The 16,175-nt window shown below is 34.6% G+C and overlaps 1 protein-coding gene across 3 annotated transcripts in view; it reads right to left on the bottom strand.

Annotated features, from left to right (window-relative positions):
* Window positions 1–16,175, bottom strand: part of LOC143257258 (uncharacterized) — an 86,715-nt gene that overhangs the window by 16,202 nt on the left and 54,338 nt on the right. For all 3 annotated transcript variants that reach the window (XM_076515691.1, XM_076515694.1, XM_076515692.1), the window contains 6 exons: window positions 15,033–15,104; window positions 12,369–12,440; window positions 6,061–6,132; window positions 3,009–3,080; window positions 2,473–2,544; window positions 1,190–1,261 (listed from right to left, as the gene is read on the bottom strand). In XM_076515691.1, coding sequence (XP_076371806.1) covers window positions 1,190–1,261; window positions 2,473–2,544; window positions 3,009–3,080; window positions 6,061–6,132; window positions 12,369–12,440; window positions 15,033–15,104 — 432 coding nt within the window. The remainder of the gene's footprint in view (window positions 1–1,189; window positions 1,262–2,472; window positions 2,545–3,008; window positions 3,081–6,060; window positions 6,133–12,368; window positions 12,441–15,032; window positions 15,105–16,175) is intronic.

Genomic DNA, 16,175 nt, shown 5'->3' with positions numbered 1-16,175 from the left:
TGGAATTAGAGAAAGTGAAGAGACTTTTGTTTGTTTGTTTAAACAGCTTTTTGTTGTGTTGAAATGTTACCTTTTCCTAAATGTAATTATAAAACAAATTGTTAACGTTTTTTAATATTAGATAAATTAGATACACCAGACAAATTACATGCATTAGAAAAATTAGATACATTAGATTCTTAACTGAAGAGTTTAGTCTGTTTCTGTGCAAAGTATCCCAATTATCGACAATATCTCAATCCAATAGACGTTTACGCATCAAATTGTGTGTAAGTCCATGATTTGTTGGTTACACGATCCCTAATTACATAAGAGTCTTGATTTAATTTCTATAAACTAATAAATATTACAATTATCCTTCTAAATACTGGTAGAATACCCTGTATTTATTTTGTATTAGGGCAAAGTCACATTGAGCTATCTGGCGTTGCAAGTCCGTAGGCTTTATACTTTCCCATGTACTTTACACAGAAAATGAGTGGTATTATTCATTTGTTCGGTCAGTTATTTACAACTAGCTTTCGTTTAGGCAAAACCATAAAATTACTTAATTTAATGCAACATACGTACAAGTAAGTTTAGAGTTAACCCGTATTATTTTTTCGAAGCGACTTAACGAATTTAATTATATTCTACCAACTACTTCATATCAATTCCAAGAGTAAAATTGTGATCGTACGTGAATCCACTGTTTATAATAAATGGGTGTGTCTGTGTGTTTGTGATTTTCACATCTCCAAGAAGAAATAACCTAGAATCCCTCAAGTTTCGCACCCATACTAAATGTACCCAGAGGGTATGCGGCTAGATATTATTACTTATCCACGTGCATGCACGCTCCATAGTTTACCCTGTAGTACAGTATATAAATGAGGTTAACAACTTATAATATGTACAAAAGCCAGTGCGTTTTGGGAAAATTACATTCCAACAATGGCTTTTATATCATGTAGCAAAGCAACAAAAGTATGACCTAATATTGTTGCTGGAAAAAAACAACAACCAAAAACTATGGTTTTTTATTATTATTATCCTATGCTTTCTGTTTTTTGTTTTTTTTCTTTTCAGATTACTGTTGTAGGAAAATATGCACCTTCTTATTAAATTATTCCTGTTCTCATTGTATTATATCGTTTCATATATTTTCTTGTTAAATAATATTAAATAATAAAAGATGAAATCCACTTACAGTATCAACAGGTTTCTCAAATGCTCAAACGAACCGGCAGGAAGAAACTGGATCTCATTTTGATCTAATAATCTGCCAATACAAAAATAAAAAAAAAACAATAATAGTTTCCTTATAAATTACCAAAACTGTCACCAGAATATATTTAAATACATTCCATTAAAATAGATAATAAATAGAGATATAGTCTCAACTCTTCAATATAATTAAATATCGATTTCGTAAGCTTAAAGCCACTGCAATCCATAATTAAGAACAGTCCTAACAAGATAAAAGAAACCAGTTTCATTATCTTAAATTCGCTGCTTTCCGTAATTAAAATGATTTGCAATACAATAAATGCTATCCACAATTAAGAAATAGTTTCAAGAAGTTGAAATAAACCGGTTTCGTGATATTACAGACACTACTATCTAAAATTGTTTTAAAAAGCTTCAATACAATGAACGATACCAATTCCAGTCTCTGCTATCCATACTTTAAAAACTCCATTACAATGAACGAAACCGGTTTCGTGATATTAGAGCTACTACTATTTAAAATAGTTCTAATACGACAAACACTGCCAGTTTTATGAAGTTGTTGATACCCACAATTACAAGGTAATTTGAATACGATAAAAGAAATCGGTTTCGCGCTCTTAAAGTCACTCGGTAATCATTGGAATTCTTAGAAGCGTTGGTTAAACAACAAGTACTTAAGAAAGCTTCCTGCTTTCAGTTTATAAAGTCATGAAATAGGTTTCGTTGTATTTGAAATTAAGCTTTTTAAGAAGACAAAATGTTTTTTTTTTAATTTCGCGCAAAGCCACACGAGGGCTATCTGCGCTAGCCGTTCCTAAATTAGCATTGAAAGACTAGAGGGAAAGCAGCTAGTCATCACCACCCACCGCCAACTCTTGGGCTACTCTTTTACCAACGAATAGTGGGATTGATCGTCACATGTAATGCCCCCACGGCTGAAAGGGCGAGCATGTTTGGTGCGACGGGGATTCGAACTGGCGACCCTCAGATTACGAGTTAAACACCTTAGCCCACCTGGCCATGTATTGAAAACTGTTTACTTGTATAGTTTATTCCTGGAAATACACGAATACACCTAAACAAGGAAATCGGTTGAAAATGTCTGACAAAATTCATCACCAACGTATAAAGTTTTTCTCTTATCAGTAATAAAAATTGTCAACTCTATTAAAAGATGATAATTTTGAAGAAAGCCCAGTACTTAAATGAAAGGCAGTACGTGACAAAATTGAAAGTTAGGCCTATTCACGACCAACTTACAGTTTAGTTAAGTTTACCAAAGGTGCAAATGTTTCAGGACAGATGAATTTGATGTAACAAGTGCGAATGTCACTGAAATAAAGAGAAAATATGTTACTTTTGTAAATGAAATTTACAGAAATAAATTTATAACAGTCGTAATTTACTCTGCAAATCTATTTGACGCCGTTTAAAATATACATTGTTACTCATCTGTAAGTTGTTGATAACTATTATTGATATCACTATAACTGACTCTTTTGGTCTTTATATTAAAAATATTAGAGACGTCTTCTAACCAATGCTATATTTCAAATTATTAGTTGAATAAGTCCCAGTTTGTAACGATTAGAAACTGGAAGAATTATCCGGCTTCTTGTGTTTATCGTTAGAAATTTTCTTTACATCAAAACAGACTGGTGAGCCAAGGTTTGCTAGGTTTGTCGTGTCCAGACGCTGAGGTCTTTTACGAACCAATGGAATATTTTCTTTTTGTTATTTTAAATACAAATGTTTTCAATTAAGATTATTTAAAACAAATTCTGATAAAAACTTACAGTTCTCGTAAATTATCTAGTCCAAGAAACGCCCCTGTGGCAATATTTTTTATTGGATTATGGGAAATAATCCTGAAAAACAAGATAAACTGTTTTTGTTTTGCTTTTACCAAGATAACTTTATACATGAAACACTAATTGAAAAATAGAGCATTATTTGATGGTCACTTAAGTTAGAGATAATGCAAACAAATCATACACAAATGTTGATAATAAACACGTTAAAAGAACGTTTGGTATTGGGTCTTACTACATAACGTCAACACGTTGACCAACAGTTATTTGTGTTGAAACTTGTATGTATGTTTGTTTTGAAATTTACTAATTTAGTAGTGCAAGACTAGAGGGAAGGCAACTAGTCATCACCATCCATCGCCAATTCTTCGGCTACTCTTTTACCCACGTAATATATAACGCCCTCACGGCTGAAAGGGCGAGCATGTTTGGTGCGACGGGGATTCGAACCCACGACCCTCAAATTATGAGTCGAGTGCATTAACTACCTGACCATACCGTGCCTTGAAACTTATGACGTTGTTTTATACTAAAAGAATGACTCTGTGGACCTTCCTTGGCGTAACGGAAATCTAGTAGACTTTAGGAGGATAAAGCAGTGATTTTGTCAACATAATTTTCAGACATCTCATATTTCAAGAATGAATAAAATTGCCATAACAACAGGATTGACATATCGTTTTGTTCTTATTATGATTTTTGGTTACTTAGCAACTTTTAATTCTTAGAGCATTTAAATCCCAATTAAAGTATTGTAAAAATCAGAAATATATATTATATAAAATATTTCAATGATTAGAACTTGTAAGTAATAACAAATAAAAATCCACAAGATATACGAATTAGATTTAAAGTACTTATAATTTGTTTTTCCTTCTATAAAATAACTCTTAAGAAACAATCTATTTTGTTTATTATCACAAAACCAAGATGGAATATAAACACGAGGAAATTTCAGTAGCCGCAGCACTCGAAATATTTTAGGCAGAATCAGACTAAATAAACCCGAGACCTTTTTTCTTTCTTTTTTATCAGCTATATTTATGTGCTGCAACATTACCAATCGTGGGGGCACACGTATACCAGATCTGATTTTATTACTCCCTCGAATCTCGACCTCAAATTGAAATTCTTTTAGGTAGGATAAGAATGAATTAATCAATGAGGCCCTGGGCATCATGAAGTACATCATTTGACCTTCTGAATCGAAAAACTGTAATTAGAACTAAAATCAGTCAAGATATGAAGGATTTATGAATTAAAAGTTTGTTCCTGATAAAACAGCACACAAAACGAAACAAACTCGGAGGCGTTATATGAACCACTATGAAGAAAGCTTCTGGAAATGAAACGCACGCACTGAAGATAAAATTTTGAAAATGCGCTGAACGTTATAATGGGTTTTTTTCCTTGGGTTTATATTATGAAATTTGAGCTGATTTGTTTTAAATCTTAAACTTTCTTTTTGGCCAATGTAACGTTTACAGCATATTACATATTTAAACATATATCCTTTCAAATTTTAAAGCTGTCTATAAGTTATAATAATATTACTTAGGACTCTTCTTACAATGTTAGAGATACAGCAGACAATAAAATTCTCACATTCTTTAACGTTAACTTCAGAGAATATGCAGTAACGACTTGTAACACTTTCAATCGATTATTAGTTGTTAAACCACATAATCTGGAGCGAAATATATAATTCTTAACTCCGCCTTCTGAATAATTTATATTTAATTAAATGTTTTATATCCATTTATTTTAATATTTCTTTTAAGTTTATTCTATAGTTCGTTTTGCTACTTTATGCTGGATATTTCTTTTGACATGTCTAGGGTGACTACTTCCAAAATCTAAACGAGTTTGTTTTATTTTAAATATCTGTTTCTAGAGAACCATTGCCAGATTTGTAAATCAACATATACAAGACATTTATAGTTTCACAAGGATTTTCAAGTGAATTTAATGACTGGATCTAGACTATTTAAATCGATTAAAATAAATTAACCACTTTAAATCATTATTTCGTATGATAAAACAATCAACAATATATCTGTGTCAATGTGACATCACAAATGAGCTTTGATCAACAATGGCACACATCCTTTCTTCTTAGATGCACATTACTAAAATACGTACCACAGGTAGGCACCATTATTGTACACATGGCGGTTCCACTTCTCTGACGGTAAAAACATATTTATAGATAAAATGATTAATAATTAGTAGTAACTTTACAGCTACAGCTAAAACCTCTTAGTAATTATAGAATGAAAAAGCTTACGATGATGTTCACAAAAAATATTAACAGCTGTAATACACAAAAAATGTTAACAGCTGTGATACGCTCAAATAATTAACATTTGTAATACATAAAAATGTTTAAAGGATGTAATATACAAAACTAATTAGCAACTGTAACACAAAGTTTGTGTTTAGTATTATAGTAAACAATTTAGATATATAGTCTAAATAATTTCTTAAGTAGCTCTTAAATATTAGCAAGAAATGATTTTAACAGTTCAGTCATAAAATATCTAAAACATAATAGATAATTCATTCCGAATTCGCGAAAAAAACTTTAAATTACGAAGACGGTGTGGCACTGTTAAAAGTCTCAACTTTGAACACAACTCAAGGCACAGAGTGGCTTGATGAAAGTGTTCCGCAAGGTGGTGATCTAAATATGTTTTTAGTAATGTAAACATTAAATTGTTTGTTTTTGAATTTCGCACAAAGCTACACGAGGGCTATCTGCGCTAGCCGTTCCTAATTTAGCAGTGTAAGACTAGAGGGAAGGCAGCTAGTCATCACCATCCACCGCCAACTCTTCGGCTACTCTTTTACCAACAAATAGTGGGATTTACCGTCACATTATAACGCCCCCACAGCTGAAAGGGCGAGCACGTTTGGCGCGACCGGGATTCGAACCCGCGACCCTCGGATTACGAGTCGAACGCCTTAACCCACCTGGCCATGCCGGGCCCAAAGATTAAATACCGAATCTTTACGAAACATACAAACAAATACTTACAGAATTTCTAGTCTTCTTGAAGTTCCAAAGGTGTAGTTCTGTAGTTCAGAAATTTTATTCCCTGATAAATGGCTGCAGTAAAAAAATGCTTGAACAGATTTAACTGGAAATAAAAAAACTGATATCCAACTTTAACATAATGCTGAGACAGAACACGAACATCGTTCAAGTTATGTAACGTTCCAAAATACTGACTTTTCTAGAATTATGTAATTTCAAACTAATTATCTAGTTCTGAACTACGATATATTTTGTTTGATGTTGTTTTTGATACGTTCAAAGCGTTGCAACAGATGCAAACGTACGAAACAGTCAAGAAGTTGTACCATAAACAGAGAATGGTAAAAACAAATCATTAACTTGAGGATAAAACATGTTTTTTTCTCTGATGAAAGATCATTTTAGATTATAGTATTGTCAAATTTTCTAGAATTTAATTTTTCATTACACTGACTTATACGTGTTTACTACTCTATAATTAAGTCTAATCCGATTCGTTTTGTCAAATCTTAGGGTTTTAACTACAAACATTTACTTTAACTGGATATTATTTTCACGTCGTCACTGTCGAAAACATTCGTTGTTTCGATCCCTAATCATATTTGCGTTTGATGATTTATTCGGGGAAATTATTTTGATTGGATATTTTAAAGCTTAGGTTCTAGTATTTATCTATTTTCTCCCCACCTGATCCTATGGTTAAGCGATAAGTTTACAAGCTTATAAAATTAGAATCTGGAATTTGATTATACACAGTGGACTAAGTACAAATAATCTAACATTAGCTTTGCAATTAAACAAAGAAATTATTTATTTTAAGACCTGTCTGGCAACAAAGCCCTGTGTATGTAGTAGTTTTTGTTGTTTCTAATTAAGCAGAAACTCTTAATTAACGATGTTAATTAAGCACAAATTAAGCACGTTAATTAAGGAAGTAACGTTAATTAAGCACAAAGCTACACGAGGGCTATCTGCGCTAGCCGTCCCTAATTTAGGAGTGTAAGATTAGAGGGAAGGCAGCTAGTCATCATCACCGACCGCCAACTCTTGGGCTACTCTTTTACCAACAAATAGTGGGATTGACCGTCACATTATAACGCCCCCACGGTTCAAAGGGCGACGGGGATGCGAACCTGCGACCCTCACATTACAAGTCGAACGCCTTAAACCACTTGGCCATACCGGGACCCGATTTCTAGCAGTGTAAGTCGGCAGACATACCGTTGCGCCATTGAAGGGAAGCATCTATATATACACTGGTGGCCAAAATCTTAAAGCCAGTGAACATAAATAAAAAACATGAATTTTGCGTTGTTAGACTCAACCACTTATTTGAGTAGAGCTTCGAAAGATGAAAATGGAAAAGGGAAAATAAAAACTTTCTTAGCATTGGCCTTAAGATTTTGGCTAGCAGTGTATATATATAACAAACTCAATTGAGATATTTTGTTCTAAAGTTTCCTCTTTCTGCACTCATTACCTATTGATAGAATTCTGGGTCCGATCCCTTAGCACAGACTAAAATACAGTAATAACCAATTTATTAATTACAACTGGAACTTTAAACGAACAAATAGAACGAATGCTCTGACGAACGGATTATTAAAACACACACACAAAAATCTGAAATATTTTATTTTCATTTCACAAAGTTATTTTCATTGAAAACCTTTTCATAGACTAACCTTTAAAGACATTGTTTCTCAGAATGGCCGGTATGGGTATTAACACTTTTATTGACAAGCGGAGAACAACGTTTTTACCCTCATAGGTTATCTTTAGGTTAACAAAGAGAGTTTGAAACTGACCGTTGCCGGACACGTCTTAGGAAAGAGAGTGTAAGCGAGTATGGAATTGTAGGGGGCGTTGCAGTTGGATTTAGGTTATTAATTAGTATAGGTATAAAGGTGTTTCTTTATATTGGTTTAATTTTAGTTTTAGTTGTTGTATAAGTAGGGCTTCTTTGATTTTGCGTTTGTTTATATTTGTTTCCCGACTTAATATCTGGGTGTTTTCTATGTTTATGTTGTGTTTATTTGAGTTGCAGTGTTCAAAAACGTGTGAAGGTGTTTTTTGTGTTCTTTGAATCTGGTTTCAGTTTTTCTGCTTGTTTCACCAATATAGGAAACATCGTTTTCTTTGGTTTGCCGAAGGAAATGAGTGTTTATCAACTGATTTTACGCTTAATAAAAACAGGAATAAGATATCAAATAACAAAACATTCGAAGATTGAAAACATACAATAAGTAATTACAAGCAAACAAACAAGAGAAATAAACATAGTGTTTATAATACTATCTTATGAAGGATGTTTTGTTTTTGAATTTTCACATGGCTTTTCTAGAGCTATCAGCGCTAACCGTCCCTCAATTTTTTTAGTTGTAAGCAAGAGGGAAGAATATTGGAATTTGATTGTCATTCTCATAACAAACAGACACACTGCTCTAAAGCGAAGATAACGATTTCTTCAGAGGCAGCGTCGGGGCATGAACTGTGAAACTTGATATTAAAGAGAGAAAACTCAGAAAGAGGAAAAAAAGAGTGAAAGTTGGAATGAAAAACAATCACCTTCCTGTAGGGCCCCGGCATGGCCAGGTGGTTAAGGCGCTCGACTCGTAATCTGAGGATCGCGGGTTCGAATCCCTATTACACCAAACCAAACACCTATTAAGTGTATAATCGATACTATCACCAAGAAGATGATACTTGTAACACATTATGGGGGTTTCTAATCTTCATATGCCCCATAATACTCCCTTCCTGCGGGTATAGTGTACAACAGAGTTTGTCAGTGAGACCTGTTGCATCGTTTATTTTGTATTTTGCTTTTATGTTTGAGAAGTAAGGACTGTGGACAGAACAGTCTTAGTGTAATCGTGTACCGGTTCACGTTGCGTGTTTGTTCGTCCGAAAACCTCTCCTGCAGTTGTACAGCTAGGATGACCAAACTTTGGCTCAGAGTGTTCCTACAAGAAAGGAGGGGGGGAGGTACTAAAACTAAGAATGTCAACTATGCGTGATGGATCCAAGAGTAAGTTTTCAGGGTCGCTGAACTGGAATTTATTTTTGTGCCACCTTCAGGATTTCAAGGGAATTATCTTCAAAACTGTGTTCACACTCCATTCACAAGTTCACTAGACCAATTTAAAAACATGTGCACAGATGTAACGGGCGGATAACATAGACAGCCTTGTTTTCAGGTACAAACCCTCCACGACGTTTGAGTAACTGAGAGATAATAGAGGACCTCAAACAAGAGTATAGTGGGGCATTTATGAATCCCAAAGGGTCTGTGAACGTCAAGAACATAGTACAGATATTGTCTAATGTAACTAATGTGAACAAACCTTGGCTGTATCTGTATCTGTATCTGATGCGATTAATTTTCGCATCACAGCATAGACAGAATCAATCGTAAGCAACTAACATATATCTACATAAACATAGCAGTATTGCCTGTTGTATGCCTAAGTAACTACTTTGCATGATGTGGATGAATCTTCACCAAAATTGGTGCGGAGAATTATTACATCCATGCGGGGATACAAACAAATTTTCAGGTGTGCATTTTATATTTTGCAGTTTTTATAAGAGGTTTTCACAATTACATATATGGGAAACGACTATTTATGTTCTAAGATAACGTTTTATTAATCACGAATTTACATAACTTCCGTCAAGGGAACGGGTACTCCAGCTAGTTATTGAATCTTTTGTAATAGTTGACGTATTGTTTAGTTTGAGATCAAAGTGAAGCCAAAAGTGAAATACGATGAATTTTGAATGTATAAAAATGTTTTATTGGCCTCCCCTCACTGGGACACCTGCAAATGTATGGACTTACAATGCTTAAATCTGGGGTTTGACTCCTGCAGCGGATAGAGCAGACGGGCCGATGTTTCTCCGCTATATAAAAACAAACGGATACTAAACGTACAGTCTTACCTTGTACACGCGAACCAATATAACACGACTGTCTTCATGAGTTCCAAATTCAGTTGGCACTTTCAATGAATAAATATTTCTAATAATAAATGTAATCTGATTATTATTCAAAGTCCGTCCTGTCGCGCCCTCCCCCCCTATGATGCCCTTGCGAGCATGGCATGATACTTGTAATTTAGGTTATTAATCCAAGGGCTTAGCATTCTAGACGTTACGTACTTGTCGCTGTGGGACGTGTCTCTCTCTCTCTCTCTATATATATATATATATATATATATATAAAACATTAAGTTATTGAGAATAAAGAACTTGACAAATTTCTTACGGTTCAATATGAATGACGTCACATTAATCTGCAGGGGACTGACTGACTAATCAATATGAAACGTGCTGTTCAAGTTGAAGTTACACTTAAAGAAGCAAATTCTTGGCGCGCTTGTTTTGTAGTAACTAAGGTGATCCATATTGGGCTCATCAAAGATTTATTACATTTTATTATCGACTTTCCTGCCTCACTCTGATGTCAATATAACGCAAGTCAAATGTTACAACATGTTTAACGACAAATTTTAGTTCAACAGTGCAGCAACATAAAAATTAGCTACCTCTAGCGGAAATATTGACTTATCTTCACGCGTTTGTGTAAGTTATTGCACATCAAATTTGTATAAGTATTATATTTTGGTTTGTGTAAGTTATTGCACATCAAATTTGTATAAGTATTATATTTTGGTTTGTGTAAGTTATTGCACATCATGTTTGTATAAGTATTATATTTTGGTTTATGTAAGTTATTGCACATCAAATTTGTATAAGTATTATATTTTGGTTTGTGTTAGTTATTGCACATCAAATTTGTATAAGTATTATATTTTGGTTTGTGTTGGCTTTCCTTCTTTGTTTATAATTAAGCACACGTTTACACAATGGGCTATCTGTACTCTGCTCACAATGTGTATCGAAACCAGGTTTCAAGCGTGGTTAAGTCCGCACAAATACCGCTGTGGCACTGAGGTGGCAACTTTGTAGTTTTAAAGACTTGGTTAAAAATTGCAAAGAATTCTATAGAAAAAGAAAAATAAGATGGAACTAGTTGAATAAATGTTGTGTAGAAAAAAATCATCCACCCTCAAATGGCCTATGCGATGGGACGACGGAAAGTTTACGGATGTACATCGCTAAAATCCGAGGCTCGATTCCTCGCGGTGTACACAGCAGATAGCTCAAAATGGCATTACTTTAAAAGAAATGAACACTTTGGTTATCTTTATAGAAGTCCTGTGCTAGTAGTAACTAGGATTCGAACCTTGAATTTCTGGACATAAAGTCTGGTACAACATCCATTCTACTTAACTCGATTTTTAATAAAAGTACTACTTTCGACTGCTAACTGAATCGTTACGAAGTCGTTTTTTTAATTAATAGTTAAAGTTACGTGATCTTACTGTAAGTACTGAGGTCGACATCTTCAGTTTTTCTTTCTTTTTTTAATGGTTGTACAGGGTAGTAACCATGACAACATTTAATATGATTTGTCGTAAGTACTCAGGGTGGCTATTTTTTGTATTACAAACCTGGGGATCTTGGGGTATTATAAACCCCCATTCCTAATGAACATATTTCAGAATGGTTTCTTATTTCACTCAATAATTTAGAAAATACATTTTAATGATTTTTCTATTACAAATTTCATACTGATTTTACCAATATACTCAGTTTTCCAAATGGATAACAAAGTAGGCCCTTTTCTTTCCCACATTTAAACATGGCGGAATAGTAATCTCATATTGTGAAAGCGCTGTCTCTAATGTCATATTTCAGTTTAAATTGTGAAGTTTGTAACGTGTTTTACATGGATGTACTCAGGTTCTGAATATTTCTGAGTCGTGGAATCTTCTGAAACCCTCCTGTGTGTCTTTGGGAGATTTTTAAGCCTATAAACCCCAGTATCTTCCGAATGTTATATTAGACAGAGAAAACAGTACATTAATGTGTATCCATTCATTTTACCTTGAACAGAGAAGATTATAAACTGTTTCGTTTCCATTCATTTTATCTTAAGAAAGTTTTATTTTGACACTAGTGTTTCTACTCTACTAATGTACACGTGTCATAAAGCACGAATTCTTGTCGACTAATACAAACCCATCTCCAAAGAAATCATCCCACAAGAGTGTATTCTGACCAATAAGAGCTTTTGACGTCGATATATATTTTATACGGAACATTTTAAACGTTTTTTATGGAAGATTCACATGACCAGGCTACAACTTTCAATAGAATCTCAACTTGTGTACTTACACAATTCATAACCCTAAAAATTAGACGAAGATAAATTTACGTTAAATAAATGGTCTACTTACACTGTTTGGAGAGTGGGAAGATTTCCAAAGACATCTTTACCCAAGTGAATTATGTCAGTCGAAATCAGGATTCTAATAACGAGGGAAAATGGCGCTTCTATTATTAAAAAAAGCTAAAAACAGTTGTGGCAAAATAAAAAACCAACCAACAACACTACTAAAAACGTTTGCTTAAATTACACTATGTAACGACATTTTTACTTTTTCTTGTTTCTTGGCAGAAAGTGTGATTTCCCAACTTCTTATGCCTAAAGTGAATGGAAAAAGAATTCTTCTCTTCAAACTTTGCTTTTATGACCTGGGTAATGAAATTTTCAAATTTATCCATTTTCCAGAACATTTCAGGTAGATTCAGTGCTGAGTAGCTGATAGAGAATTTTCAAGAACTTTCTAGAATGTTGTAGAACTTACAAAAATTTCCAAGAACCTTTTAGAATGTTGTAGAACTTTCCATAGTAATATATATATATACAGGGGCTCACCACTCACCACTTTAGTTTTTGCTGCTTAAGTGAACACATAGACCTGTCTGATTTTATCAGCGATGGCATCAAGAAGCTACAAGCATCCTCCAGACGCATTCTACTATGTATGTGGCCAATTTATCAAGACAAGAGCAAAAAAGAACTCTGTGACAGCATCTGCTAAAATGTGTGAAGCCAACAAGGCATATTTCGGCATACCTGTCGGTGATAAAGACAAACCCTGGGCACCTCATTTTACCTGTGAGCACTGCAAAAAAAAAGAAAAACTCTAGAAGCTAAGACGGGCAATTTTTGTTTGCTTGAATAGTAAGATTTTATATTATACAAAATTTAGATCTTTTAAAATTTAAATACATTTTTTTTTTAAATTTCCAATAGTATAGAAAAAATATCACATTAAAATATTTTCTATGAACCTTTTGTGAATGAAATAAAATTATTCTTCATAATAATTTTTATTTTGATCTTTTGCAGGATGGTACAGAGGGGAAAAAGAGAGCTATGAAGTTCGCTATTCCAAGAATTTGGTGTGAACCCACTGACCACTCAAGCAGTTGTTACTTCTGCATGGTGGACCCTTCCAAACGTCGGGCTGGCAAGAATGCATCTGCTATCATGTATCCGGATCTACCATTTATCCATCGCCCCGGTGCCACACTGCCTTGAGCTCCCTGTACCCACTCCGCTAGAGATAAAGCAGCCATTCTCAAAAGAGAGCAGCAAATCAGAAGAGGAAGTAGACATTGAAAATTCAGATTACAATTTTAGAGGTGCAGTTGGTGAGTGAAATCCATACTACCCCAACCAACGAGACTCAATGACTTGATCAGAGATTTTGGTCTAATATAGTCGAATGCCGAGCTTTTGACATCTAGACTCAAGGAGTGGAATTTGTTAGATGAAAGTGTGAAAGTCGAAATTTAGAGGAAGTGTCACCGATATTTTTCAAGCTTCTTCACTCATCAAGATGGGCTCTGCTTCTGCCACAATGTATCCAGTTTGCGCGAGGCAATTGTAATTGCCTGTAACCCGAACGAGTGGCGCCTCTTCATTGATAGCTTATCCAGAAGCCTCAAGCTGTGCTGCTCCATAACGGGAATAAGTATCCGTCTCTTCCTCTGGTAGCATTCCTGATGGGTCTCTAAGGAGGCTTTACCAAGTTTTCCTGTTATCTTTCTCTTTAAGACAGCAGGAACACCGCAGCGCACTACAACAGGAAGCACTGGCTACAACGGACCGAGTTCTCTGGAGGCACAATGTCAAGTGTGAGTCACAAGTGGACCTTCTGAAGGTATTGTTCCCACCATTGCACATAAAATTGGGTCTTATGAAACAATTTGTCACAGTTCTTGACAAGGAGTCTGCAACCTTCAAGACTTTTTCCTAAAGCTGTCTGAGGCAAAGGTCAAAGCTGGTGTCTTCGTTTGACCACAAATAAAGAAGATTCTGGAGTGCACAGAATTCCTCAAGAAGCTCAGTCGGAAGGAATAAAAAGCTTGGGGCCGTTTTGTCGCAGTGGTTCGGGGCTTCTTGGGCCATCATAAGGCCGAAAATTATGTGGAACTAGTCGAGACTCTGGTGAAGAACTATGGCAAAATGAGGTGCAGGATGTCCCTGAAAGTCCATATCCTTGACGCTCATCTTGATGAATTCAAGGAGAATATGGGAGCATACTCAGAGGAGCAAGGCGAGCGCTTCCACCAAGATATACTGGACTTTAAACGCCGCTACTAAGGATCGTATAACGAAAACATGATGGGAGACTACGTGAAAGTGATTTACATTACAGTCGCAAATCTCGAAAAACTACTCACTTCTAAACATTTTTGTATAACTTTAGTATAAATACATGTAAATCTTGATTCATATGTTGTTTTGTTCAGACTTTATGTAAATGAAAATGTGCAAATTTGCCCGTTTTTACACAGAAAATAGGTTAATTTTTAAATTTCATTATGCAGGTCACAAAAGCAAGCGTTGAAGGGAATAATGACCATTTTCTATACTTTTACAACTTAAGCAATTAAGAAATAAAGCATACTATCCAGGAACAAAATTTGTATTACATAGTGTTATTTAATATTCGTTCAATCCGGAAGTGAATAAAAATACTTTATCAACAAATTCAATATTCAGTAATTAGTTTGACCTATTTCTTTAACTTCGAGGTTCTACTTACATCGTGTTAATTTTGTTCAGTCGAGGAAAATCCTGTTTTTCCAAAGTCGGGATAAAATTTCCTGAGAGGTCTCTGGAACAAAAAACAACAAATGCCGTGGCATCCTAAGCATGAGGACTTATTATTATCACGTGCTTAATTCTATAACTTCTGAAGAGGATCATACCTCCAAACCTTTTCTGAATATGCACTAATGTGCTTGTGGGTGCCTGATGTTACAAGTTTCAAAGGGTTCCCGATGCTGGAGGTTTCATGAACCATACATACGAGTTTTTGTGTACATACACATATAAACTAAAGAAATCTTAGCAAACAAACTGATGTCTTTTATTACAAACCGTAAGCCATTTTATTACGTAAAAACTACTTTCGCTAGACATTATTACTGGCAATAACTGTGCCAATATACATCTTTAAATATTTATATTTGGTGTTACACCTATAGGGCATTTATTACTTTGCTTTTCTGATATATACATATGTTTACTATTAATTTCTGTCAGGTAAAGAGAGGACCGCCATGTTTAAACTGCCTCATACCTTATCGTATAATCTGTTATTTAACGGTGTACCAATGACGTTTTATTAACTGCCTTTGTGGTATTTTAGTCCACATAGCTTCTCTTTTGAAACTGCGAGAAGTCTACGGATTTACAACGCTAAAAACCAAGAGTTCGATTTCTCTTGGTGTACACAGCAAATAGCTCGATGTGGTTTTGCTATAAGAAAAAAATGTTCACGCTCCGTTTGGCTGGTGTAGGATCACGTAATTTGTGCATATAAATTATTTATTAAAATTGGATGACTATATCTTTAAAAACAAGCACTTTTCTTAGGAAATTAAATTTACTCAGAAGCATGTTAAAGATCACGAGTTTTATCTAGGGAAATTTGAATAGCGTGTTTCGAAAACTTTCACACAAATCTTTCAATGCATTTTGTGCCATTTTTAATCGCAGTTTTAAGCCTATTTATTACAAACGAGGGCTGACGTATTCCTTGAAATGTCCTTCACACTAATGATTATTATCGTGTCTCTGAAGGAGAAACAGAGAATTTCAAGTAAAGCTATGCAAGAGTTATCTGCGCATGCCCACCTATCACTTTGAAATGATAGACCAGAAGGAAGATAGCTGTTCGAAA

Source organism: Tachypleus tridentatus, chromosome 7 (assembly GCF_004210375.1).
Source record: "Tachypleus tridentatus isolate NWPU-2018 chromosome 7, ASM421037v1, whole genome shotgun sequence".
NCBI lineage: Eukaryota > Metazoa > Arthropoda > Merostomata > Xiphosura > Limulidae > Tachypleus > Tachypleus tridentatus.
The sequence above is the reverse complement of the archived record's forward strand: the minus strand, read 5'-3'. Positions and strand labels throughout refer to the sequence as shown.